The sequence below is a fragment of the Oryctolagus cuniculus genome, chromosome 6, assembly GCF_964237555.1.
Source record: "Oryctolagus cuniculus chromosome 6, mOryCun1.1, whole genome shotgun sequence".
NCBI lineage: Eukaryota > Metazoa > Chordata > Mammalia > Lagomorpha > Leporidae > Oryctolagus > Oryctolagus cuniculus.
The window spans coordinates 55,607,166-55,631,854 of record NC_091437.1 but is presented as its reverse complement, the minus strand read 5'-3'; the positions used below and the strand labels follow the sequence as shown (position 1 = coordinate 55,631,854).

At 51.0% G+C, this 24,689-nt stretch overlaps 1 protein-coding gene and 1 long non-coding RNA gene across 2 annotated transcripts in view; one reads left to right on the top strand and one right to left on the bottom strand.

The window, feature by feature from the left end:
- SLIT3 (slit guidance ligand 3) overlaps nt 1-24,689 on the top strand; it is a 642,229-nt gene that overhangs the window by 579,119 nt on the left and 38,421 nt on the right. Inside the window, exons 21-26 of the mRNA XM_002710368.5 lie at nt 771-839; nt 2,609-2,680; nt 3,282-3,353; nt 12,330-12,401; nt 13,946-14,109; nt 16,644-16,768. Of these exons, the coding sequence (XP_002710414.3) occupies nt 771-839; nt 2,609-2,680; nt 3,282-3,353; nt 12,330-12,401; nt 13,946-14,109; nt 16,644-16,768 (574 nt within the window). The remainder of the gene's footprint in view (nt 1-770; nt 840-2,608; nt 2,681-3,281; nt 3,354-12,329; nt 12,402-13,945; nt 14,110-16,643; nt 16,769-24,689) is intronic.
- Nucleotides 363-12,325, bottom strand: LOC138850210 (uncharacterized). The gene is made up of 4 exons (XR_011389888.1): nt 12,137-12,325; nt 9,986-10,067; nt 1,210-1,292; nt 363-906 (listed from the first exon to the last, which is right to left on the bottom strand). It is a non-coding gene; the product is annotated as an uncharacterized lncRNA (long non-coding RNA).

Sequence of the window (24,689 nt, the reverse complement as noted above, 5' to 3'; positions counted from 1 at the left end):
CTCTTAGTCATGTGACTACAGTGAGGCTTCCTTCTGGTATCTCGGAGGAAGTTGCCTCATCCGAGATGAGAAGGTTCATGTGGGACACTGATATCCGGGCAGATCTAGGCTCACCGTTACCCATCCAAGAAGAGACCCCATCTGTTGGGTGCATCACTGTTTTTGGCCTCTTGCCCTGTGGTCCTCCTGCTGGGAACTATAGCTCTGTGCGCTGTTTGCTCAGTTTCCAAATGCAAGTCAGAGATGCTCAACATGGAATTACAGCTCTTAACTCAGTCCTCCTGCCACACTCTGCTGGCATGGGGATCATGGTAAAAGGACAGTGAGAGACCTGGATTCAAGTCCTAACTGAACCCCTTGCTTGCTGTGTGACCTTGGACAAGTGTTTAAACATCTTTGAACTTCTGCTTCCTCCGTGTGAGTTCCTGCCACATAAGGAGATTGTGAGAGCTGAGCATAGAGCGGGTACTTTCTTTATTAAACAAATGGTTGTTTGAGAGCAGTCTTGGGAGGACTCTCAACAGGGGACAGTTTTAGACCAGAGCCCTGACGACATGGAACTCATCAGCCCAGTAAAGGAAAATGTCATTGGTTGAAAAATCACACAAATAAATACTAGATGATAAATGGACTCTGTGCTTTGAAGGGGAGGGGAGGGAGCTCAGAAGGGGAGTGGAGTGGGAACCCAGCCTCACTTGGGAAGTCTGAGAAAGTGATAATTCATGTAGGGTCTCTTTCTCAAGTGTTGTCACTCTGCACCTCTCTTTCAGGTACCTGGAAGGAAACCACTTAACAGCTGTGCCCAGAGAGCTGTCTGCCCTCCGACACCTGACACTGATGTAAGGCGCGTTGGGTGGGATATTTCTCTTTCTCTTCTGGGCCTGGGCAGGGCTCTTGGGGAAACTGCTGTGGAGGGTAAGAGAGAGAGATGCTGCAGACCGATGCGGCATTTCTGCAATTTCTCCTGAGCAGAGCAGGGAGAGGCAGCCAAGAGGCGCAGAGCAGCCTGATGTGCCGCGACTCGCCCGTGGAATCCTCCCTACAGAAATACCCAGAGCCCGGGTCGTGGGCCGTCTATACCACCCTCCTCCTGGCCTGGGGGAAGACGGCCACCCCTGCCCTCCCAGTTTTCAGATTAACTTCCTGAGCCTCGTCAGTCGCCCATTCTTGTGAGCTGCAGCCACCTGGGAACCATAAGTGCACACTTACTCTTCCTCCTTCTGCAGGTGCCCAGAAATTGTCCCAAATGGATGATCCAGATGTAGGGTCCTTCAGGTGGCATCTGCCATTCACTGCAAGTTTGCCAAGATACAGGAGAACCCCTTACTGAGGAGCAGGGCCCAGAAACCCAGGCAGCCCGTGAGCTGCGGCTCCTCACTGCCTTGCCACAAGGGGACCTGGGGGTGTAAAACAGCTCCCTGGGTGAAGGGTCTTTGCAAGACGCCCATGTCTGCTTGCAGGGGAGGGACAGGGAAGCAATCCATGGGGCACGTGAGAGCCCATGGGGCACGTGAGAGCCCGTTCAGAAGGAAAGAGCCTCTCACCCCTGGGAGAAGAGGGGATCTGCCCTAGGGCTGCGTTCCTGGATCTCCTCACAGCCACCGTCTAGAAGAGGACTTCTCAGCCTCAGAACTCAGGGCTCTGGGAAGAGATCCTTCTCACCCTTCTCAGCTGCTGGGGCCATCACGGACATTGTGGGGTGTTCAGCAGCATCCCTGGCCACCCCCCACTCAATGCCAGCAGCACTTCCCCCCCAGCATGGACAGCCAACAATGTCCCCAGACACTGCCACTTGTCACTGGGGGAGCAGAAGTGCCTTCCAGTTGAGAACCATGCTCTAGAGTGATGGTTCTTGACCTCAGCCCGTTAGAGGCATCTCTTGAGTGGCTGGTGTCATTTCTGTGTTGAGTACTAATGCTCCAGTCCAGTGTTCTTCGGGTGAAATTAAATTATCTGGGCAGAGGTGACAGGCATCCGGCATTTCAAGCTCCTCTGGCTGTGGATGCTTCTGGGCAGCCGGTGGTGCCACTGCTCGGATGTTTCCATTTCTGTTTATCCTGGATGAGAGTTGTGGCTGAGAGGAGAGTCCTCCCCCATCAACAGTATTGATAGAGTGGAATAAATGAATACCAAAAGAGGAGGGTGGGCACTGTTGAAAGAAGAGTTGATGGTGGGTGGGGAGGGGAGGGTACTAAAATGAGGCATTGTTATCATATCCATTATGTTTTGTTGGTCAAATAAAATGAATGAATACACATGTAACTGAATGATTGAATAGCTGAATGAATAAAAGGATGGATGGATGACAATTGCTTGAATGATTGCATAGGTATTTGAAAGGAAAAATGAGTATTTGAATGAAAGAATGAGTGGGTGGGTGAATGAATGGATAGCTGAACAGATGATTGGTGGGTGGGTAGGTTAGTAGGCAGGTGGATAAAGAGGTGAGTGGATGAATGGGTGGGTGGGTCCATGGCGGGGGGGGGGGGGGGATGTGAGTGGGTAGATGGATGAATGGACGGCAGGCAGGCAGGCAGGTGTGATCACTGAGTGTAGCCTTATTCATAGGCAACTAACAGTATCGCATGCCCCTGTGTTTGTTTCCTAGTGACCTGAGCAACAACAGCATCGGCATGCTGACCAACTACACCTTCAGTAACATGTCCCACCTCTCCACTCTGTGAGTACCGTGACGTGCCGCAGTCCCCGTGCCCCTGGCCTCACAGGGAACGGCCACCCTTGACCGTGTCCCCTCAGATCCAGGTTCTCTGCTCTGGTGATCCTCAGGGCTGTGGCTGCCCCAGCACAGGTTAGAGCTCAGACAGCAGAAAGAAAACAGAACAGCTCAGAACCCAGCGGCCTGGGCAGTGACACGGGAGCCAGAACCTAATTCCTTGGGAGAAGGTTCTCTTTGGAGTGCATTTGCTTTCCCTGGGGAGGGTTTCTCACCACAATTACGTGTTGCCCAGACCCTGTGTTTCCCATTAGCTTTGTGTCCTTCAGCACTCCCCACTGGGCAGTGGAGGTGGGGAATGGAGAAGCTGGGCAAGGAGCCAGCCCCACAGTGGGACAGGCGAGGACACAGGGAAGATATAGCCAGGGAGCTTCCTGAATGCTGGGAGATGCTCTCTTCCCTGTGCTCGTGGGGTGCTTTGGTCAGTCTATTAAAATTGGAAAGATAAAGAAGCCATTTGCCTGGCTGGATGTGCTGTGTAGACAGTGCTCCCGTGAGGAGCTGGGAATGGGAGCAGCCGGGAGCACACGTGTCTCCGCTTCCCCAGGATCCTGAGCTACAACCGGCTGCGCTGCATCCCCGTCCATGCCTTCAACGGACTGCGGTCTCTCCGAGTGCTGTGAGTACCCCACTGCCCTTACCCAGCCCTGGGTAACAGCAGGGAGCCCCGTGAGCCCTCGCTTCCCCTTGCTCAGAGCCCACTCCACCCCCAGTGTGTCTCCCCACTCTTTGCTGCAGGGGTAGAGAGAGCAGAGCCTTGCGAGTCAGCCCGGTGCCACCTGTGGAGCCTGGAGCAAACGGCTTCACCCCACGGCTGCGGCGCGTCTCTCTGTGTCGCATGGGATCAACAGCGCCTCCCTTGTGTGGGTTCCGACGTGCCGTTATGCCCTGCCCTTGGCATTCCGCTGCTGGTTCTGTGCACAGTTGTCCCCTGTGGCTTCAGAGGGGTGATGCGACTCTGTTAGCCCTGCAAGGCAGCAGAGCTGGTACACCAGAGACCACAGGCTGGGAGCCCGGGGCCCCCGCAGCTCACAGGCAGCGGTTAGATAGCAGTGGGGCAGCAGTGTCTTTAAAAACAAACAGAAACCCAAGGCTTTAGTCAGCTGCCACTGTCAGAAGGTTTAGGAAATTAGGAAATCCTGATTTACATTCTCTAGGGAATTTGCCTTGTGTGGTTATACCAGGGCCCTGCCTTGGTCATCCAGCATCCGGCCCTTTGGGCAGCCTCCTTAATGTGCCCCCATCACCTGTCTGGCCCTGAGCCATGCATGAGTATGGGGTGACCCACTTGAGGCAGATGAGCTCCATGCAAAGAGTAGATGGCCATGCAGTCCACCTGCTTCCATACCCTCCCACCTCACTGTGTGCCTCTTCATCCATAGAAACGAATAATGATGGCAATTGCCTCACCAGGTATTAATGAGAATTAAATGAGATACTGTATATAAAGCATTTAGCTTAGCCCTGGTCACTGTAAACACTTAATATTCATTTGTTATTGCTATTCCCATATCATAGTGTGCCCCAGCCCAAGGGTTCCCCATTGCCACCCCCAACTGGGAGCCCAAATGTCACCCGACTTTTCTGCCTTCCCATCTTGTACCTATTTTCTTGACAAAAGAAGATCCTTTGAATTGTAGGTTTGAAGGTCACCCTTGAGTGGTTTTGGTGTGAGAACATGGTTGTCAGAGACTGTGCCCCAACCCTTCTCAAGTTTCTGGCCGGTTAGTGCTCTAAAAGTCACCAACATATTGGATGGGACTTTTCATGGCCATTCCTTCAGCTCACTTTCTGCAGTAGTGCTGTGAGGCAGCGAAGATGATGCCCATGTTAAAGACGAGGAAACTGAGGCCCAGTGAGTGCTGTAACTGGCCAAGATGCAGCAGTCAGGAGGCCGCAGAGCCCTGCCTTGTGACTCAGAGCCCTGGCGCTCTTCTCAGGGCCCAGGAGCAGGCAGCAGACAGCACCCAGTAGAACTGGTCCATTCCACAGGCTCCAAGCCGATGTGATTTATTGAGGCCCACAAAACACCCGTGTCAGCGACAACTCCCGCCACGTGTCATCTGCGCTGTTATTAAAAATCAATTCTCTGGGGGCAAAGAAGTGCCCGAGCTGACAGTGTGCAATCTGTTACTGTCACTTATTTATTATCCACCTTCTCTGGGGAGTTTGAGAATGGAAACATCAGCAGAACCATTTCTCTGTCTCCAGTTGAACACACCAGGAGAGGGGCTTGGCTCACTGACCAGAGGGCCAGCTCCCTCTGCCATTGGCCATGGTCCCCGTCAATCCCACCCTCCTGTCTCCCCTCCTAGGCTGGCAGCTCTGGGCAGGAATTTGCCGCTGGAGGGGCGGGACTTGCCAGTTGTAAGGGTATCTCTGTGTGTAGATTCGTCATTATAGTAGTTCTGTCTGGGGCCATTCAGCATGGAAGAGGGAGAGAGAGAAAACATTTGCCTGTGCATCCATCTAGTAAGTGAGGTTTGGAGGAGTGAACACTACCAGCCTGTCCTGGGTTTTCTCTTCCGGGGCACTGCCACTATCATGAGCTCATCAAAGCACAGGTAAACCAACAACAGGCTGGGCATTGAGTCTTGAATTAAGAATGAGTAGGCTTCTAGCAGAATCCTTTTGGGACCATGAGACCTCCTGGGTGAAAAGGGATCTAAGAACCCTTCAACCCAACCGCCTGCCTCAATAGGGAGCAAACATTTTCTCAACAAGGGCCAATTCAGGAAACATCAAAATGTTTATGAGCTATATTTCTTTTATGATATTTGTATCCTTTCTCGCAGTAATTGCACATGTAGGAATTTATGTTAAAGAGTAATCCTAAAGAAGGGGAAGGTTCTGTGCATGAGATCTTTGCAGTACTATTATTGTTAACCTAATTTTAAATGTTACCTACAAAGGCTGCAGTGGGGAAATGTTTGAGGGAAGCATCTGCAACCATTCAGCCAAGTGCGACTGCTAAGAGAGGAAAACTCAGCAGCAGCATGGGAAGGTGTTTAGCACAGAGCGTTTACAGGGAGAGACAAATTAACTTGTGCATATGTCACAATTATAGCCTGGAAATACATATATGTATAAAGAAAGACTATACAGGAACCAATGAAAATATCAGCAGTAGCTAGCTCTCAGTATCAGACCATTCCCGTGATACATGAAGGCAAAGTTGAGCATGAACAAAGCCAGTAAATACAATTTAGGGAATTAGATGGAGGGAAAAAGATTTTTTTGAAAGTCGGAATGACCATTTCCTGCAACAGTATTTGAGCATTTAGATCTTCCTTCGCCATTTCTGAAGGGCACTGCTTCTCTGATTACAATCTCAGAAATGACCAGAGATCCGGGGTTTGCCGGGTGTCAGGGGCAAGGGAGCTGGGTGCGAATCAGAGGCTGAAAAGCGATCTGGAAAGCAAGACGAGAGGCTGGCACTGGTGCGTGTGCAGGCGCAGGCGTGTCGGCCCATGGATGGGAATGCAGTTCAGAGAACAGGACAGGAGGGGCTGAGGGATCCCTGAGTACAAAGCACTGTGTGAACACAAGACGCCCCTGCTCTACAGGCAGCCAGATGACAGCATTGTTGAGGTGTTCTTGTCCTTCTGGAATCCAGGCATTGCCTGATCTTTGACCCACACAGAGGCACATGCCTGGCATGTGTGTGGTCCCCAATGCCACTCCCCAGCCCCCACCATGGAAGTGCCACCTGGAATCGGTTAGCAGTGGCCAGGCAATTTCGGAGTGTGCTTGCGAGGGAGATGTATGGTTCCCCTTTGTCATTCCCACAGTGTTTGGCTCCTGGTCCCTGCGGTAATTGTGCTGTTTGTACGCCAGCGGCCATTCCTCATGGTTCTACCAGTTGCGTGAATCCTCCCACCAATATCCCTGCAGAGGACTCCATTGTCCCTTCACTTGATTACCTTCTGAGATGAACAGCTCACTCCCTTCCCAGACAACCTCATCCCACCCTTAACCTACTGTTGAGCGTGAGAAAATTCTTCTGGTGAAACAAAAAATGATTTCTTAGAAATGCCAAAGCGTGCTCCAGGCTCTGTCCTTTGATGGTTCCAAAATAAAAATCAACACATAAAGCTGATCTATAGAATTTTAGAAATGAAGAGGGCACCTAAGGACCTCTCCTGTCCATACCTCTGATTTGTAAGATGAGGAGATGGATCCTAAAGGTTTAATGGTTGGTTCAGTATTTACTCTCATTGCTTCCTGAATGGCTGCTGTGGGTTAGAGGCTGTGCTACCCACAGCAAAAAAAGACAAATATTGCTGCACTCAGGGAGCTCTTGGTCTAGAGGGGAAACAGATAGATAAATGAGCAGTCCCTGGGAAAGGGACCCCGTGGATCCAAGTAGGAGGCACTTAACCCAGTCGTGGCCCTGTGGGGGGCTCTCCGAAAGGAGGGTTAATCATCACCCCTGACATCTCTCACACAGCTGGGCCCAGCACACAGGGCTAAGTGCCTTAGTAACATTGCATTCACTCTTCATTCTGTGAAGCACTATTATCCCCACTTCCCAGATGAGTAGACTGAGGCTGAACACTATTAAGTAACTTGCCCAAAGTGACGCAAACCAGTAAATACCAAAGGTGAGATTTGGACCCAAGACTGTTCTCTTGCAGAATCACTCCTGTTAGCCTCTGCTTCCAAGGCTGGTGCAGAGAACAGTGTGGGGGTTTATTCAAACAGCTAAGGGAGGGAAGAACGTTCTAGGCAGGGAGAATGGAAGTGCCCTGCACAGAGGCCCTGCAGGCAGGAAGGGTGTATGTACTAGAGGAGTCACAGGAAGCTAAGATGTGGCTGAAACGTGGCTTCTGTGGTTAGGAGCAGGCAGGGGCCCTGGCAGAAGGCCAGAGGGTGCAGGTGGAACCAAGGCTGGGTCCCAGGTCTCCAACGCCTAGCCCAGTGTCCTTTCTACCACATTCTCCCTTCTTCCCCAGCCGGGTTGTCCTCTATCTTCAGCCCCACCCATTTCAGACTTTGCCAGAAGATTGGAGGGGCATGGCCTGTTTTTAAATGAAGCGTTTTCTTCCTTGCCGAATGCATGGCTTGGGGAGGAGGGTAAGAGGACTCCAGTGTGCCCAGATTCAGCTCCTAGTCCTCGTCCCAGGGTTCACTGCTGCCTTTGAGATGTGGATTACTCTCTGAAGAGGGTTGGCCCCAGAATGCACCCTTGACCATGGAGGAGGAGTTGGGACCAAGGTATCAAGAACCACAGCTAACGTGATGGAGTGGCCTCACGACTAGCTTCTGAAATGGTTGGATGTCTTCCCCACTAACGGGAAAGGTAACCAGCTCACACCGCACAAGCCCAGGGCTACAGTGGGTCGTCTGGTGGCTTATGGACTTCAGGGCTGCAGGTTCCCCCAAACACTGCTAGAGATAGGTCTGTCTCTGCCCCTCAGCTCTGCCCTCCTGAGTGGGTTTCTTCCCCTGTCAGTCTTTCCCCATTTAAGACCCTGGGGGCCCAATGGGTGGGAAGTTCACACTAATCTCACTGCTTAGCAGCCCACAAAATGACACGGCCTCTGACTTTGTAGTTCCAGAGAAAGCCCAGAGAGTTCCAGGTTCAAGCCTGGGTCTTCTGGAATGAACTGACAATAGATGAACAGGAGAAAAGGCGTGCAAAGGTATTAAAGTGAATGTGTACAGGAGCCCTATAAAATAGGAGAACTCAAAGAAGGGCCAGGTGGATTGAGGCTTAAATACCCTCTTCGTAGGGAACATGGGAATGTGGAACTATAGACAAGTTTAGACGAGCAGATGAATGATTTTTAGGGGAGAGAAGAAGCCTGAAGGACAGAAAATGGCCTGGGACAGTGTTCCTCTGAACTCTAGGTGTGGTGTTTGGTTTTCAGTCTCTTCCTCTGTGATTCAAGTTCAACCTCCCTTGGTTAATGACATTTTAGTGGGAAGGTTGGAGACGGATTCCCCTGTGTTGGATCTGGTCTTTAGGTAGATAAGGGATCATCAGGGAAAGCTCATTCGTGTGCTTCGGAAGAGAAAGAGGGAAAGGGCAGAGAGCCCTGGGAGCTGCTTTGTTGGCTCGGCACTTCAGCGCACCATCCTCAGAAATGCTGCTTTCTGAACCCCAATACCTATTAGATCCAACCGCAAAGTAATCATTGTGACTCATATTGGTAATGCCTTGGCTCCAGCTCCCCAGGAGGCCAAACTGCCTGGCCTGAGAGTTGGAGAAGGGATGACTCCTCGAGGAAAAAGGGGGGAGCTGCTCCAGAAAGGAGGGCACCAATGCAGAGCAACCCACACCCCCAAAAGGTCGTCTGCTACTACAAGCCACAACTAAGACTTGCTGCGTTTTAGAGATGAGCCGACTGAGACACAGAGAGGCCAAGCCCATCTTCTCAGCTCATGGGGCCAGCGAGTATCAGACAAAGAATTCCAGGCAGTCTGTCTCTAGGGCCTTAGTTTTTGGCCCCCAGGTCACCTGGGAGTGGCCTAGCCTGCTCAGAAGAGAAGCTGCCTGTGCTGGCCACGTTTGGGACTAGGATGTTTTCTACCACCCATCACCCAGACTGTGAGCCACTGGAGATTCAGAGACTCCGGTTCAGGTAGCCCAGACATTGGTAAGGGATGGTTAGGCCCCAGTGTTGCCCCAGCACAGCCCTTGTCTGCATCCTAACTTTCCCGTGTTTGCCTCTCACATCCCTTAAGAATCAGGACGGGAGGGGGGTCACACACACACTGGTTGAGCTGTTGGGTCAGAGAGTTGCCTGCCAGCCCCAGGCCCTGTAAGGTGTAAGGAGTGGGGGAGAAGAAAGAGAAGGAGGCCCTAAGTGCTTCCTGGCTGGCCACATTCGTCGGCTTCCCTGGCCTCACTTAGGATGGTGGTTTAACATACTAGAGTCGTCTTCAGGGGCCAAACCAGAAGCACCAGGAGCGAGTCCTGCAGTGTGGGCAGATTTCTTTGGAGCTGTCCCAGCAAATGGCGGCCTTGTTACCTTGCAGTTCACAGACAGGGCCACAGCCCCGGTCATAGCCAGCGGGAGTATGCCCTGCAGGTGTCCCAGTGCCCGTGCTGCCTTGGGGTCATTTGGTGGCTCCATGCCTCCCAGGGGCCCTGGCCTCACTCTGAAATGGTTCACATTGGGCATGGGTGCGTTTGCCATCCAAGTGAGTGGCCAGCAGAGGAGGGTGTGATTTATAAGTAACTGCATGCAGGAGAGACTTCAGAAGGCTACAAAGTGTTAGGAAAGGTTCCCAGCCCCCTCTTACCTGGGGAGGTGGGAGACCACCTGGAGAACTGTTTCAGGTCTTTCTGCCATCCTGGCTACATAAGAGTGGAGGGGGCTTTCACCTTGAAAAAGGAGAGAGGAGAAGGAGCTGGTGGTGTTGGGACTGACAACCATGAGGAGGAATGGAGATAGGAGAACGGTGCTGAAAGAGAAGGGAGGCAGGCCAGCACTGTGGCTCACTAGGCTAATCCTCCACCTGCAGCGCCGGCACACCGGGTTCTAGTCCTGGTCAGGGCGCCGGATTCTGTCCCAGTTGCCCCTCTTCCAGGCCAGCTCTCTGCTGTGGCCTGGGAGTGCAGTGGAGGATGGCCCAAGTGCTTGGGCCCTGCACCCCATGGGAGACCAGGAGAAGCACCTGGCTCCTGCCATCAGATCAGCACGGTGCGCCAGCTGCAGCACAATGGCCACAGCAGGCACTGGGGGGTGAACCAACAGAAAAGGAAGACCTTTCTCTCTGTCTCTCTCTCTCACTGTCCACTCTGCCTGTCAAAAAAAAAAAAGGGGGGGGGAAAGGCAGCCCTCACCTTGAAGCAATAGGAGAAACCTTTCTAAGCCCTTGCTCTGTGAAGTGGTCTCAGAAGGACCAACAATCAGCACCCTCGGGGAGCTTGTTGGAGATGCAGAGGCTCAGGCCTGTCCCAGACTCATGGACTCGGACCCTGTGGGAACAGGGCCTAGGCGTCTGTCTGCATGTGCACTGGCTCCAGGGCTCACTCCACGTAGGAGCCACTGACTGTGTTACGTGTCCCCCCTGTCTGTATCGCACCCAAAGACCCAAGGCAGGCTAACTTCAGTTTCATTGAAAACAGAAGAGCAGATTCGTTAGTTACTAGCCTGTCGTGTTTGTCCTTGTACTGTCAATGCTAATTGGCTCCGGTTGACTGGGACTCTCTGTGTTAAAGTTAGCAATCCTTACCTTAAGGGTGCTGTATCTGCAGCATAGATGGCAGTGCCCATCACTTGTTAAAGACACCTTCAGGAGCCTGTGCCTTTCACCCACCTTGCATTTTGGAGACCAAACCCTAAGTCTGGCCTCTTGAACGTGCTGTCAATAGACACACTCAGATCTCACAGGTGCCAGACTGTGATGTCTGTGGCTGATACCAAACCCTTTACCATAAAGAAGAATTTAGCGCCAGCCAATTTCCTGAGTGGCCCCTTTCTCTGGCCTCCAAGCTGGGATTAATGGCATTCCTCAATCCACCTAAAACCTCTTCAGGTGACTGTGAAGGGGACCAATTTAGTGAGCTCCTTGACCTGTACCAAATATTCTCTAAGACCCCTTCACAGCGGTGGACACTTGGCCTAGCAGTTAGGATGCCTGGACTGAGTTCTCTGCTTTGGCCTGACCCAGCCCTGCCCTTGCAGGCATTTGGAACTATAGATTCAACTGATATCTGTGTGTGTGTGTGTGTCTCAGTAATTAAAGACACTTTAGCATATACTAATAATGGCTTATCATTTAGTACTTAGAAAAAGCCAGGTTCTTGTGTATCCACAGCAACTTTGTGTGGCGAGTGTTACTTTCATTCCCATTTCACAGTAGGAAGCCAAGGCACAGACGGGGTAAGTCATTTTGCTGTGGTCACACAAGGGCCAGATTCAGGGTCTGACAGTGAGCAGCCAGGCTCCAGAACTTAAGTCCTTAGCCCTAGTTAAAGAACAGCATCCTGGGGCTGGTGTGGTGGGTGGGCCCATCTGCTCCACTTCCAATCCAGCATTCCTGCTAGTGTACCTGGGAAGGCAGTGGAAGATGGCCCAAGTCCTTGAGTCCCTACCAGCCATGGGGACCCAAGAGGGAGTTCCTGGCTCCCAGCTTAGACTTGGAACTGCAGCCATTTGAGGAGTGAACCAACAGTCGGAAGATAGCTCCCTCCGTTCCTTCCCGCCCCTTCTCTGTTCCTCCCTCTCCATGTGTCACTCTGCCTTTCAAATAAATAAATAAATAGGTCCTCAGAACAGCAGCTCTGCAGTCCCAGTGACTCCACTGGGTAGATCAGTCTCCCTGTGTTTCAGGTGGAAAAATCGAAGCCCAGAAGTATTGCGCAGCTACAGGGCCTGGTTGCTAATTCCACCCCGTCTATCCGATAACAAAGTCCCATCCTCTTCTTCCCCAAACCCTCCACCTCACCTCCTCTATGCCTGCTGCGGGGCTGGGCACAGGCCCATTCCTGCACCCACAACAAGGGGGGCTTGCGGTGGGGCGGGGGGAGGCAGGCAGCAGCTGCTACCATGCGTGTAGCTCTGGGTACAAGTGAAGGGAGCCTGGGCCGGGCTCACAATTGTTCTGGTGGTAACCTCCTGACCTGTCCCTTCTGCCTCAGAACCCTCCATGGCAACGACATTTCCAGCGTTCCAGAAGGCTCCTTCAACGACCTCACATCTCTTTCCCATCTGTAAGTAGCTGAATGTCTCCCCAGCGTGCATTCTCTGGAAACAGAACACCGTGAGGCGCCTAGTGACAGGGTCGTGACTTCTGACATTTTAGTAGACATCCTGCCCATTTGCACATAGGGTATCTCTCCGTGTCTGAGTGCACTGACTACAGGGCCCCCGTGGATACCGACTCCACAGATGCTCAAGTCCCTTACGTAGCAGGGTGTGGTGTTTGCGTCCTATGCACATCCTCCCAAATGCTTGAGATCATCTCTAGACAACTGATACTACCCGATGCAATGTAAGTGCTGTGTGACTAGTTGTGGCACGGAATCTACCAGGAAATCGTGTGCAGGAAAAGAGTCTGTGCGTGTCTGGCCCAGCTGCAGTTTTTTCCATCTGCAGCTGGTTGGATCGGTGGATACAGAGCCCATGGATATAGAGGGCCAACGGCTGTACATTTTACAACAGCATATCCGCACTGTGCACATTGTCCTCTGATTCTGATGCCTCCTGAGACATCATCAGTTCTGTAAAACATGTAAATCTTTCCTAAGAAAAGCTAGCAGAAAATACCTACTCCGCACTGAGCACTCGAGCTGAACTATCTCCTTGAGTTCTTTCATCAGTGAGGCGCTTCTATGCTCTTCTGTAGGATGCAATTGTAGTTCAGAAAGGTAAAGACTTTGTCCAGGAGTTGTGCAACCACTAAGTGGCAGCGCCATGGTTGCAGTCAGCGTTTGCCTGCACTCCAAAGCACATATTCTTAACCGTGCTGCATTGTGCACCAGGTGTTCTCTCTTATTTTACACAGGGGGAGCTGAGGCTTATAAAGACAAGGAGTAGCTTCAAGTCATACTATCCAGAGAGTTCAGGGGGCACCCAGCTTCCCAGACTTCTAGGCCAGACCTCTTGTCCCTAGATCACAGATCTCACGTGTTCCTTATTATTACTATTGTCGTCGTTGTTATGTATCTTTAACAGGGAGAATTTTTTCTCTGCATATTTGTTTTCATATTATGTGCATACACCAGCGTATGCACATGAGCATATTATAAAGCGTTCAAAAATAGAAATCATAATGGATATGTTTTAAAGCAAACCAAAAAAGTTGTGATATTTTATCCCTGGACACCACTTTAGAGATCCCTGCACTAAACTGTGCCTTTCTTCTGCGTTTTCAAGCTGAATGGGCAGAAGCTGCTTCCTGAGTTTCAGTAGACCCTTCAGACAGGCACAGGAGCCAGAGAATCAGCCAGCCAGAGGTCCAAGCAGCTTCCCGAGGGGGTCAGGACTAGGGATTGAGTCGAGGTTTGACTTTAATACGGCAGTGAGTGCAGAGCCTCCGAGGTGGGCAGGGGCTTGGGTGGGGATTGAAATAACTGCAGGATTGCAGGTCCACTCTGGTAAAAGTGACATTGACTCCAGCAGACTCGGTCTTTGCTGGTCTCTGTGTCAGGTACAGCAAAGCTAGCTACAGCCTGCGAATCCTGCTTTTCAGGCAGCCAGCAATACGGAGCCTAAGGGCTGGGACCGGGTCTAAACTTGCTGTTCTTCCTCCCAGGGCGCTGGGAACCAACCCGCTGCACTGTGACTGCAGTCTGCGTTGGCTGTCCGAGTGGGTGAAGGCAGGATACAAGGAGCCTGGCATCGCCCGCTGCAGTAGCCCTGAGTCCATGGCTGACCGACTGCTGCTCACCACCCCCACCCACCGATTCCAGTGCAAAGGTAGATGCTGCCCCCGGGCCCCCGCCACCCTTCCTTGCCCCTTCTGGGGTCTTCCATGTCCCTGGCAGCCTGTCAAAGCTGGGCATCTGGGTTGGTGTGACTTCTTAACACTTGCCCTCTCTCTTCCATGGGTCATAGAGAGACTCAGGTGCTGAAAGTGATGTGGGCCTCTGATGCCACTTCTGCATACAGTCATCCCTCAGTGTCCTTGGCAAATTGATTCTAGGTTGCCCAAGGATACCACAATCTGCAGATAGTCAACTCCCTTATATAAAATAGCATAGCATTTTCATTTAACCCATGCATACCCACGCACTATCGCTAGATTACTTAGAATGGCTAATGCAGTATAAATGCCCTGTAAATAGTCATTGCACTGCATTGGTTAAGAAATGATGGCAAGACAAGGTGGGTGCATGTGTTTAGTACAGATTCAGAATTTTTCCAAATGTTTCCAATCCGTGATCGATTGAATCCACAGATACAGGGGGCCAGCTCTGTTTCCTCGCTGACTTCTCTCCATTTGTATTTTTCTATAGTTGAAAAAAAATCTTTAACCTGCAGTATCTACCCAATGTATTAGCACGTAAGCATTTTCCCATTTTCCTACAGCAAACTTTTGGAGTTTTATTGACTGAATCATTACAATAACAATAAGCTGTTACTGAGTTATTGTTATGTGGCAGGCACTGTGGTATGCACTTTTGTATATATTATTTTCTCACTTTTCACATATCACAGTTTTAAACTTCTCAGCATCCCTATGGAGTAGATTTTAATATTACCCGCATGTTTGAAAATGAGAAAACTGAAGCTTAGCAAGGTTCAATGACTTCTCAAGTTCATGCAGTAGAATTCCAGGGCTCTCACTCCAGGGTGCATACTCTGGATCGTCAGGATGCTACCACAACTTATTTAACCAGTTTCTAGTTTTTGACCTTTAAGGTATTTCCATTTTTTTTTTCCTATCATGGATGCATAAAGGTCTTTTTCTATTTGAAATCATATCCTTAGATAAGATTTTGAGAACAGAAGTTACTGAACCAAAATATATGATCATTTTAAGGTCTTCGCAAATATTCCCAAATTGATTCCTAAAAAGGGTTTTGATGAATCCAGGGTTCAAAAGCGCCCTTTGAGTGCCTTTTCTGTTATCTTGTCTCATTTTGTAATCATTGCGAATTCAATTGGTTAAAAATTCTGTCTCCTTTAATTTTATCTTTAATCTTTATCTTTATTGGGGAACCTGAATTTTTGGACATTACGTTTCACTTGTGTTATATATTTGTCAATATTCTTTGTTCATGTCTTAGACCCTTAATGTTTACTTTGACAGCAAACTTTAATTACTCTCTAAACTTTGCTGGCTCCCACACTTCTGCTGAAAGCAAAAAGCAACATTGCATTGGTTGAAAACTAATTTTAATTTTCTTCCTTCTGCTTCCAAGGCGTCTGCTCTGATACTGAAGAGGGCCAGCTAGCCCTAGAATAGTAGTTCTCTGCCTTGGCTGCACATTCAGGAATCAAGAGCTTTACAAATGACTGGCGCCTGAGTCCTACCCTCTGGGTTTTGAAGGATGTGATCTGAGACTAGGCATTTTCAAAGCACGAGTGCCCAAATTGTCCCAGTTTGTCCAGGACCTGCCTGGTTTTAACACTGAAAGCTCTGTCCCAGGAACCCCATCAGGCCCAGGTGAAGGGGGACAGGTGGTCTTTTTACTCTAATGAGGATCCAGGTTGAGCCCACTGGCACAGATTCTCCAGCCATTCTATTCACCCCCCAACAAGTGGTCATTCACTAGAGCTGATCTCAGCCCAGCTCCATGCTGCTGACTGTTAGCCCTGGTCTCACGGATGGTCGGTCCTGACATTAAGTTGGGGCTGTGCATCCAGTGCTCATGATCAATGCTGGCTGCTCAGGCAGGACACAGACCCCTGGCAAGGCTCTGTGCGGGGACCACGACCGTCTCCAGCCCTGCAGCTGAAGACAGCAGGGCACAGCTGAAACCCTAGGCACACCTCGGCACCCATCGCCAGCATCGCCGCTGTGTCCTCTGGGGCCGTGCATTTCTGACTTCCAGGGTTTCACAGGGAGGATTTCCTGGGGGGGTGTGTGTGTTTGGTTCAGGCACTGTGCCTTAGCTTGGCACAGGCTCTTCTCTGGGGAGGGGTGTCTCTGAGGGCAGAGAAATGGAAGGTTCATAGAGAGCCTGGGCCTGGAGTTTCCTGGAGGATGAAAGGATGCCCAGGGGGGTTCTAATTACAATGCATTGTTTGCAGATTAGCGCCAAAATCGGATCAGGCTAATTACAGTAATTGATTTGACTGCAGAAGTGCTTCTGAATTATGTCCCAGTGTGATTTTTCCTCACTGGACAATAGTTGAGTTAATGGGACTCCAGCGGCCTCTGGATATGCGGATGGGGGAGGTGCTGGCAGCTGGCTGAAGAAGGGGCCGGAGCTGAGGGGAAGGGACACGGGACAGTGAGCCCGCTCACGGATTTGCTGCCAACCTGCTATGGTCTTCCTGCCCAGGGCCAGTAGACATCAACATTGTGGCCAAGTGCAATGCCTGCCTCTCCAGCCCATGCAAGAACAACGGGACGTGCAGCCAGGACGCCGTGGAGCTGTACCGCTGCACCTGCCCCTACAGCTACAAGGTATGGGAGGAGGCCTCACCCCCCACCGTTCCTGCAGGAGGGACGGGCACCATCCTGGCTGACCCTGCCTTCCCCAAGGGCAGTCTGGGTAACCTCACTTTATACGTTTTCACCCCCCAAAAGTAGCATCAACCAGTGGCACTCCTGTCCTAAGAGCCTGCGGGAGCTGCCTGATGGGTCACACTCATTCTCATCACAGTGGACGCCAGGTGGTCCTGACAGTGATGCTCTGAGATAAGGGGGCAGGGTAGCATTTTTCTTTATGAACCCAGGGATGTGAGATGTCAGAGTTGAAACGCTTCTGGCTGGCGCCACGGCTCACTAGGCTAATCCTCCACCTTGCGGCGCCAGCACACCGGGTTCTAGTCCCAGTCGGGGTGCCGGATTCTGTCCCATTGCCCCTCTTCCAGGCCAGCTCTCTGCTGTGGCCAGGGAGTGCAGTGGAGGATGGCCCAAGTGCTTGGGCCCTGCACCCCATGGGAGACCAGGATAAGTACCTGGCTCCTGCCATCGGATCAGCACTGTGCGCCAGCCGCGGCAGCCATTGGAGGGTGAACCAATGGCAAAAGGAAGACCTTTTTCTCTGTCTCTCTCACTGTCCACTCTGCCTGTCAAAAAATAATATATATAAAAAAAGAAACACTTCTAAGCAAGCAGACATCCCCCGAAGCCCCTGCCCTGACAGTCCTTCCAAGGGGATTTTCAGAACCTCCCCCCCACCCAAACTCTGCCCTCCGAAGGACCAGCCCTGAAAGTGCAGGCTGCAGCCTGATGAGGCACAGGGATGGGGAGTTAGCCTGGGGACTGCTGTGCCCACCACGCAGTCTCAGGTAGGGCAGCAGGGGGTCGGAACACCCACTTTCCCATCCCCCCACCCCGCCAAGAAATCTAGCCTAGTTCCAAGGCAGCCCTTCCCTCCCTTCTTCTCACCCAGCACCATCTAGAATGGGTCCTGCTGGCTCCCACTAACATCCACACAGCGTGAGCCATGTGCCATGCACTCTGCGTGGCATTTCTTGCCCTTTTATTGCTAAACACCTCCAGCAAGCTCCTGAGGAAGGTCTCATTGATTTCCACTTGACAAATGTGGAAACCGGGTCCCACACCTTCCCTGCAGCTTGACCAGATATCTGAAACCTTGTAGGCAAAGGGTTGGCATTAAGTCCCAGGGCTGCTTGATTGCCAAGCCCATTGCTTTTCCCCCTGGAGGGTTTCCTGGGTAGCTGAGCCCCTCCCAGTACCTCCCTGGCATTAGCAAATCTGTGGCTCCAACCTCTTCTGCAAGATGCTCCCAGCTCGCCAGGTTTCAGCCTTCCCAGGACATCCATCCATACGCACTGAGAAAGCTGTGGCTCCAAGGAAGCCACACAGCCCATCGGTTGTACCCACCCGGGACAGGCTGAGTGAGAGGGGCTGGCATCTTCGGGTCTCCGTCCTCAGGGGACTAAGCCTGTGTGATGACAAGCCTGAGAGGCAGACTTGCTCTGAGGAATGAGGCTACCTGGTGGCTTCCTGGGCTGTAGCCGCACCTCTTGCAGACAGTGTCAGAGTGCCACCTATGGGCGCTAGACAGCAGAGCCCTAGGATTCCCTTTGAAGTCAGCCACTGCAGCCTCCCCAGAGTCCCAGACACACACACGCACACGCACATGCAATTGTGAGCAGGGGAAAGAACAGATTCCACACAGGCATGCTCAGGAGGTGTGGCTGCCCTGAATCTCCTGGCATGGGTTCCGTGGAGAAGATTCAGGCTGTGCAGTTACACAGAGCAGCAGACACAGACCCAGCTTTGTCACTCACTGGCCAGTGGCTTCACAGGAGCCTCTCCACCCTCACATGGTCACCTGCTCCCCAGGTTTGCTGTGAGAAGCAAATGTGCAGTAACACATGCAGTATGCGTAGGACGATGCCTGGCATTGGGTGGGCACCTGATGGGCTAAGCTGTTGCTCCCTTTTCTCTTCACCTTTGTCTCCTTGCCTACTGCTCCAGGGTGTGGAATAGGCCATCAATGGCAGGTGGCAAGATGCTGGTTTCAACGACGAGGATCAGCCTATCACATGTGAATTGCCAAGAACCTTCAGTCTGTTTCTTAGAACTGTGACATATACATTTATTTCCAACATCCCTAGTTCTATACATATATGCTTTTTTTTAGTTTTTTTTTTTGTTTTTTTTTTTTTTTTGACAGGCAGAGTAGAGAGACAGAGAGAAAGGTCTTCCTTTTGCCATTGGTTCACCCTCCAATGGCCGCCGCGGCTGGCGCACTGTGGCCGGCGCACCGCGCTGGCGCTGATCCAAAGGCAGGAGCCAGGTGCTTCTCCTGGTCTCCCATGGGGTGCAGGGCCCAAGCACTTGGGCCATCCTCCACTGCACTCCTGGGCCACAGCAGAGAGCTGGCCTGGAAGAGGGGCAACCAGAACAGAATCTGGCGCCCCAAACAGGACTAGAACCCGGTGTGCGGGTGCCACAAGGCGTAGGATTAGCCTAGTGAGCCGCAGCACCGGCCACATATATGCTTTTAATCATCAACTAAGGGCACAGAATTCAGCTGGACTTTATGCATATTTTCCCTTCTCTGATTTTTATAATCACCTCATCAGGTGGGTGGTGTCATTCCTATTTTAGGTAAATTATTTCACATTCTGAGTCTCACATCCATCTCTTTAAAATTGGTCTGAGTCTGAAAGCTGGGGAGCTACATCTGAAGTCCAGGCTTCTTCCAGCTACACTTGACTGCACTATCAGAGGTGGCCTGGCCGCCAATGTCAGAGCAAAGGGTGCAGCCACTTCACTTGCACATTACTACAAAGTAATGCCACTTGTCTGGACTTTGTTGATGGGATTCTGAAAATGGAGATTTCAAAGGAATCTGAACCATTATTTTGACCCTTAAGAAATTGGTGTACCCAGGCATGTCTGGAATATATAATGATGGTGATGATGGTGGTGATGGTGATGACAGCAATAATGATGATGGTAGAGATGCAATTAGTGATGATAAAGGTGGTACTGGTGCTGGTGGTGATGACAACAGTAATAAGAGAAGCCAGCAATTACTGAGTCCCTACTGTGTGCTGTGTAGTAAAGGTAGAAGGTGTTTGCAATTCCTTGCATACTGCACATCAAACCCTAGGTTACAGTTCTTTAAATGACCCTAATTTTATAATTGCAGAAACGGAGCATAGTAGGTGAGGGAGTGTAGGTCCCAAGCTTCAGGCCCCTTGCTCTTGACTGCTACCTTCACTGCCATTGGTGAGCTCAGTGATCATGGCAGCTGAGGGTGAAGGCCCCTGACCATTTAGGACCTGTGTGAATCTCCAGGCTCGGGAAAAGTGGTACACAACATAGGGAAAACGCCAGGCAGGACCCTCTGCAGCCTCTTCCTACCCAGCTACAGGACCCTGGACAGCCCCCACTCTTCTCACTTCTGCTTCCTCAACTGCCAAATGAGCTGGGGTGAACCAAAGGGGTCTTTAACTGTGGGTGGCATCACACTCCTTGTGCTGAATTTCATGGCCCTGCTCTCTCCTTGCTGGGGCCAGAGCCCACACAAGCAGAGTAACTGAGTAGTAGTTCTTAATATGATGCCCAATTGACAGTAATCTCCAGACATCCACAAAACCAAACTCAAAGTTGAGGTATTGATCTAGCTACTTCTAGAGGTTTTTTTTTATCAATTAGCTGTGTGACCCTGGGAAACCACAATATTGCAAAATAGCATAGCAACTACTATTTGTTTGAGAACAGCTACTGTCAATCTATTAAGCTGTAATGCCAGGCCTTGGAGATGCAGTTGACATATATTATCTCACATAGTCCAAATAGCTAATTGATTGATTGGCTTAAAAGGCAGAGCCAGAGAGAAGAGAGGAAGAGAGGGAGATTGATTGATCTTCCATCTGCTGTTCACTTCCCAAATACCTGCAATGGCTGAAGCTATGCAAGGCCATCACTTGCTGTCTTTCAGGCACACTAGCAGGAAGCTGAACTGGAAATGGAGTAGGCAGAATGTGAACCAGTGAACCAGACACTCCTATATGGGATGCAGTCATCCCAAGCAGTGGTTTAACCCATTGCACCACAACACCTGCTCTAGTCCCAACTTTTAAGTAGTTTCTCACCTAATTTTTCTTTCAGATCTACTTATTTATTTGAAATGCAGAGTTACAGAGGGAGAGAGAAAAAGAGATCTTCCATCCTCCAGTTCACTCCCCAAATGGCCCAAGAGAAAGGTCTGGGCCAGGCCGAAGCCGGGAGCCTGGAGCTGCATCCAGGTCTCCCACATGGATGTAAGGGGCCCAAATACTTGGGCCATCTTCTGCTGCCTTCTCAGGTGCATTAGCAGGGAGCTAGATTGGAAGTGGAGCAGCCAGGACTAGAATTGACACTCCATTTACCCGCTGTGCCACAATGCTGGCCCCTCAGTACTGTTAATCATCTCGTAAGTGTCATTATCTTATTTTTGATGGATAAAAACAAAAAGTAAGGTTAAGGCATCATACGAGTTAAAAACCAGAGCCCAGCTGCCTGTTGCAAGAAAGTCTGTCCCCTTACCGTGGGGCTGGTCACCGGTTGTTTCCAAGCCTCTCTGTCCCTCCTGTAGATGGGCGTGGCCATGCTCACTGGCAGAGCAGTTGTAAGGATAAAGAGTGCTCTGCCTACCTCGGTGCCCAGATTCGGTGAACACCTCACAAAATATTTTGCCACTATTTTAAGATTTGGGGAAATCAGTTGTCTGTTGGTTGATTATTATTCAGTCCTGTAACTTCTTGCGCATGTTCAGAGTCTCAGTGTGGTGCTTTTTTTTTTTTTTAAGGGGAAGAGTTTATTAGGGAAAATTCAACAGACTGGAGGGAAGGGGGGAAGAAGGAAAAGAGGGAGAAGGGGAGAAGGAAAGTGTAAGAAAGAGATCCAGAGACAGAGACAGAAAGACAGAGAGCAGGAGACAGAGAGAAAAAGAGCCACATGCTCAGTCACAGGTCCTTTTAAAACTTTGCCAGGGGACGGCAAAGTAGGCAGGAAGTAGGAGCATCAAATCCCATTAGGATGGGGGTGGGGCTGACACTGGTGGTTGGACCACGTGGCCACCTGGCTTCTAGCAATGGCGGCGGTGACTAGAGCCTAGGATGGTGTCAGGGTGTAGATCATGCCATAGATAAGACTGTGCCATTTTACTAACATTCCCCCCTTTTGTTTTTTATAAAGCAGGAGTTGTAAGGGATTACACTAGTCCTAAACATCCAGGAGGGGTAGAGGGACGATGGTCTGTCTTTAGAGCTACTTCCTGCTAACATGGGGTGACAAGGTACTCTTCGCTGGCACGGGGCAATGTCTCAAGCTCAGCATAGTGCTTTTTCACAGTGCAGTGTGTACAAGAATCCCCTGGAGATCTATTCAAATGCAGATTCTAATTCGTTAGCTCTGAGGTCAGGCCTGGGACTGTGCAGTTTTAACAAGCTCCCAGGCAATGTCAATACTGTAGGAGCAAGGACCATACCTTAAGTAGCAAGGACTAACAGCAACCTACCTTAGCTGCTCCCAATTTATTTTAAAGCAATCTAAGAACTTCAGCCATGTATTCATTCTCTCTCGCGCGTGTGTGTGCGCGCTCTCTCTCTCTCTCTCTCTCTCACACACACACACACACACACACACACACGCACACAATGGAATAAGGAATGGAAAGTGAAGAGGGCTAAGGAGCATCGCAAAGCTCGTGGATTTGAGCAAAGTAAGACTGGATGGAACTGAATCAAGCTAATTAGCCAGGCATTGGCAATGGTGACTTTTCTCAAGGACATGCAAGTGACAGAAATCCCCACCTCCAGGCCTAATTACCCTGTCATCACCACTAGGATCTGCCTTGCGGAGCTCTGTATTCTTTATAACGGACAGGAGGAGCTGCCACCTTTTCTTCTTCCATGGCAAGCCCACCCTGAGGAGTGGAGTCCCCCTGGAGTCCCTGATGCTAGCAGGTTCCCCAGAGCCAAGAGGCTGGCCCTGGCCTTCTCCTGTCTTCCCTTCCTGGTCCATCTCCCACCTACAAGTGTGTGCAATACCCACAATCCTCCCTGCCTCAGACTCTGTCATCATCATCACTCTTATTTACAGAGCTGCTGTTACATTCTAGTGTCCTACAAATACGTGTTTTCCAGTCACTCACTACCTCCCCTTAGGACAGGTACAAGTTGAGTATGCCTTGTCTGAATGCTTGGGGCCAGACATTTCTGGGGACTTGTGCATACATAATGCACTATCCTGGGGATGGAACCCAAGACTAAACATAAAAATCATTTGTGTTTCATGTGCAGCTCATGCGCATAGCCTGATGGTGATTTGTAGGATACTTTGAGTGCACCTGCACTTTGGCCATGACCCATCACGTGGGGTCAGACATGGAATTTTCCATATGGCATCCCGTTGGTGCTTATGAAGCTTCAGGTTGTGGAGCATTGTAGATTGACAGACAAAGGATGCTCAACCTGTATTCTTATTCTGATTTCATGGAGGATAAAAAACAGGGCTCAGAGAAAAGTAGTCATTTCCTCAAGGCACAGAGCAGCCAAAGCGGAGTTTGCACTCCAGGCTGCCCCCCCCCACACACACACACAGCACCTGTGTTGTTCAAGGGACAGACTGTGCAGTGCAGCAGGGAGGCTCCCAGCGTTGACTTTGGACCTGGAAGTCCAGGCTCGGCTGCCTGTAGCCTGTTCCACTCTGTGCTGTGCCATCTGGAACCTGCCTCATGTCCAAGTCTGTCTTTCCCGTCTATAACAGCCAGCTTTGTAGGGCGGCTGTGCACATCAGATGTGACCAGGAATGTAAGACCTTTCGCGTGAGGCCTGGAATGCAAAGCGCACTCAGTAACAGGAGCGAGAATTAGGATTAGTTTCGCTTCTGCATGCTGACTTCTGGAAGGCAGCCCTGTGCGGTTGTGGTTTAAGATAAGCCCAGACAGCATCCCAAATGGCACTATTCCTCTCCCTTGGGAAACCTCCGAGTTGCCCCTCGGCTGTGATGGGGCAGGAACCTGCATTGAGAATCAGACAGACTTGGCCCGAGCTTCCTGGCTGCAGCAGACAGGGCCTGAGGCTCTGGCATTAGAGGAAGGAGGAAGAAGCATTTGAGAGAATCCACAGTAGAGGCTGTCCTAGGCCGGAAGCCAGGGGGCCCAGTCGGCAGTCACATCGTAGCCAGGAAGCCACAGTCACTTTCCATCCCAGCACTGGCGGCAGCAGCAGCAGAAGGAAGAGGATATTCTCAGGCAGATGGCAGGCAGGTGGGAGCAGTGGGAGCACGCCATGAGCTCTCTACCTGGCAGGAGCCCCAGCCACTGATTCCCGTGGCCCAGAAACAGGTGCAGCTGACACCTCCCCGGGTCCTGTGCCTCCAGGCCCTGCAGGCACTGTTGGCCAAGACTTGGGCACAGCCCTCATCTCTCAGTCTGGGAGAAGCAGGAGCCAGGGGGCCAAGGCGAGCTGGGCTGCTCCGGGGCACAGTGGCTCTTAACTGAAACATCTCCTTCGGAGTGCCCTGCCCCAGAGGAACTCCCCCACCCCCAAAACTGCCCGCCATGGGGGTCCCCTCCTGGCGTAACATTGGGCTCACCTGCTGAACTTGAGAATAAATACCTGTGTCTGGACCTCTCTCCAGACCAATAAGCATGAGCCTCGAGATTGTCGCTTTCTATAAGAGACCTCATCTGTTGGCCACACTCCAGCCTTTCTTCGCCCTATTCAAGCTGTGGATTTTATTGAGTCCTCTGTGAGAGTCACAGTAAAATCATGTTGGCATGGACAGAATGCCCGGTGTGCGTGTGACATAACGTGCAGCACTCTCCCAGGAAAGCTCTACTTGGCTTCTCTTAAGGACCCTGAGAGAGAGGCTTGCAGAGGTTAAGAGGTACACGCAAGGTCAAGGT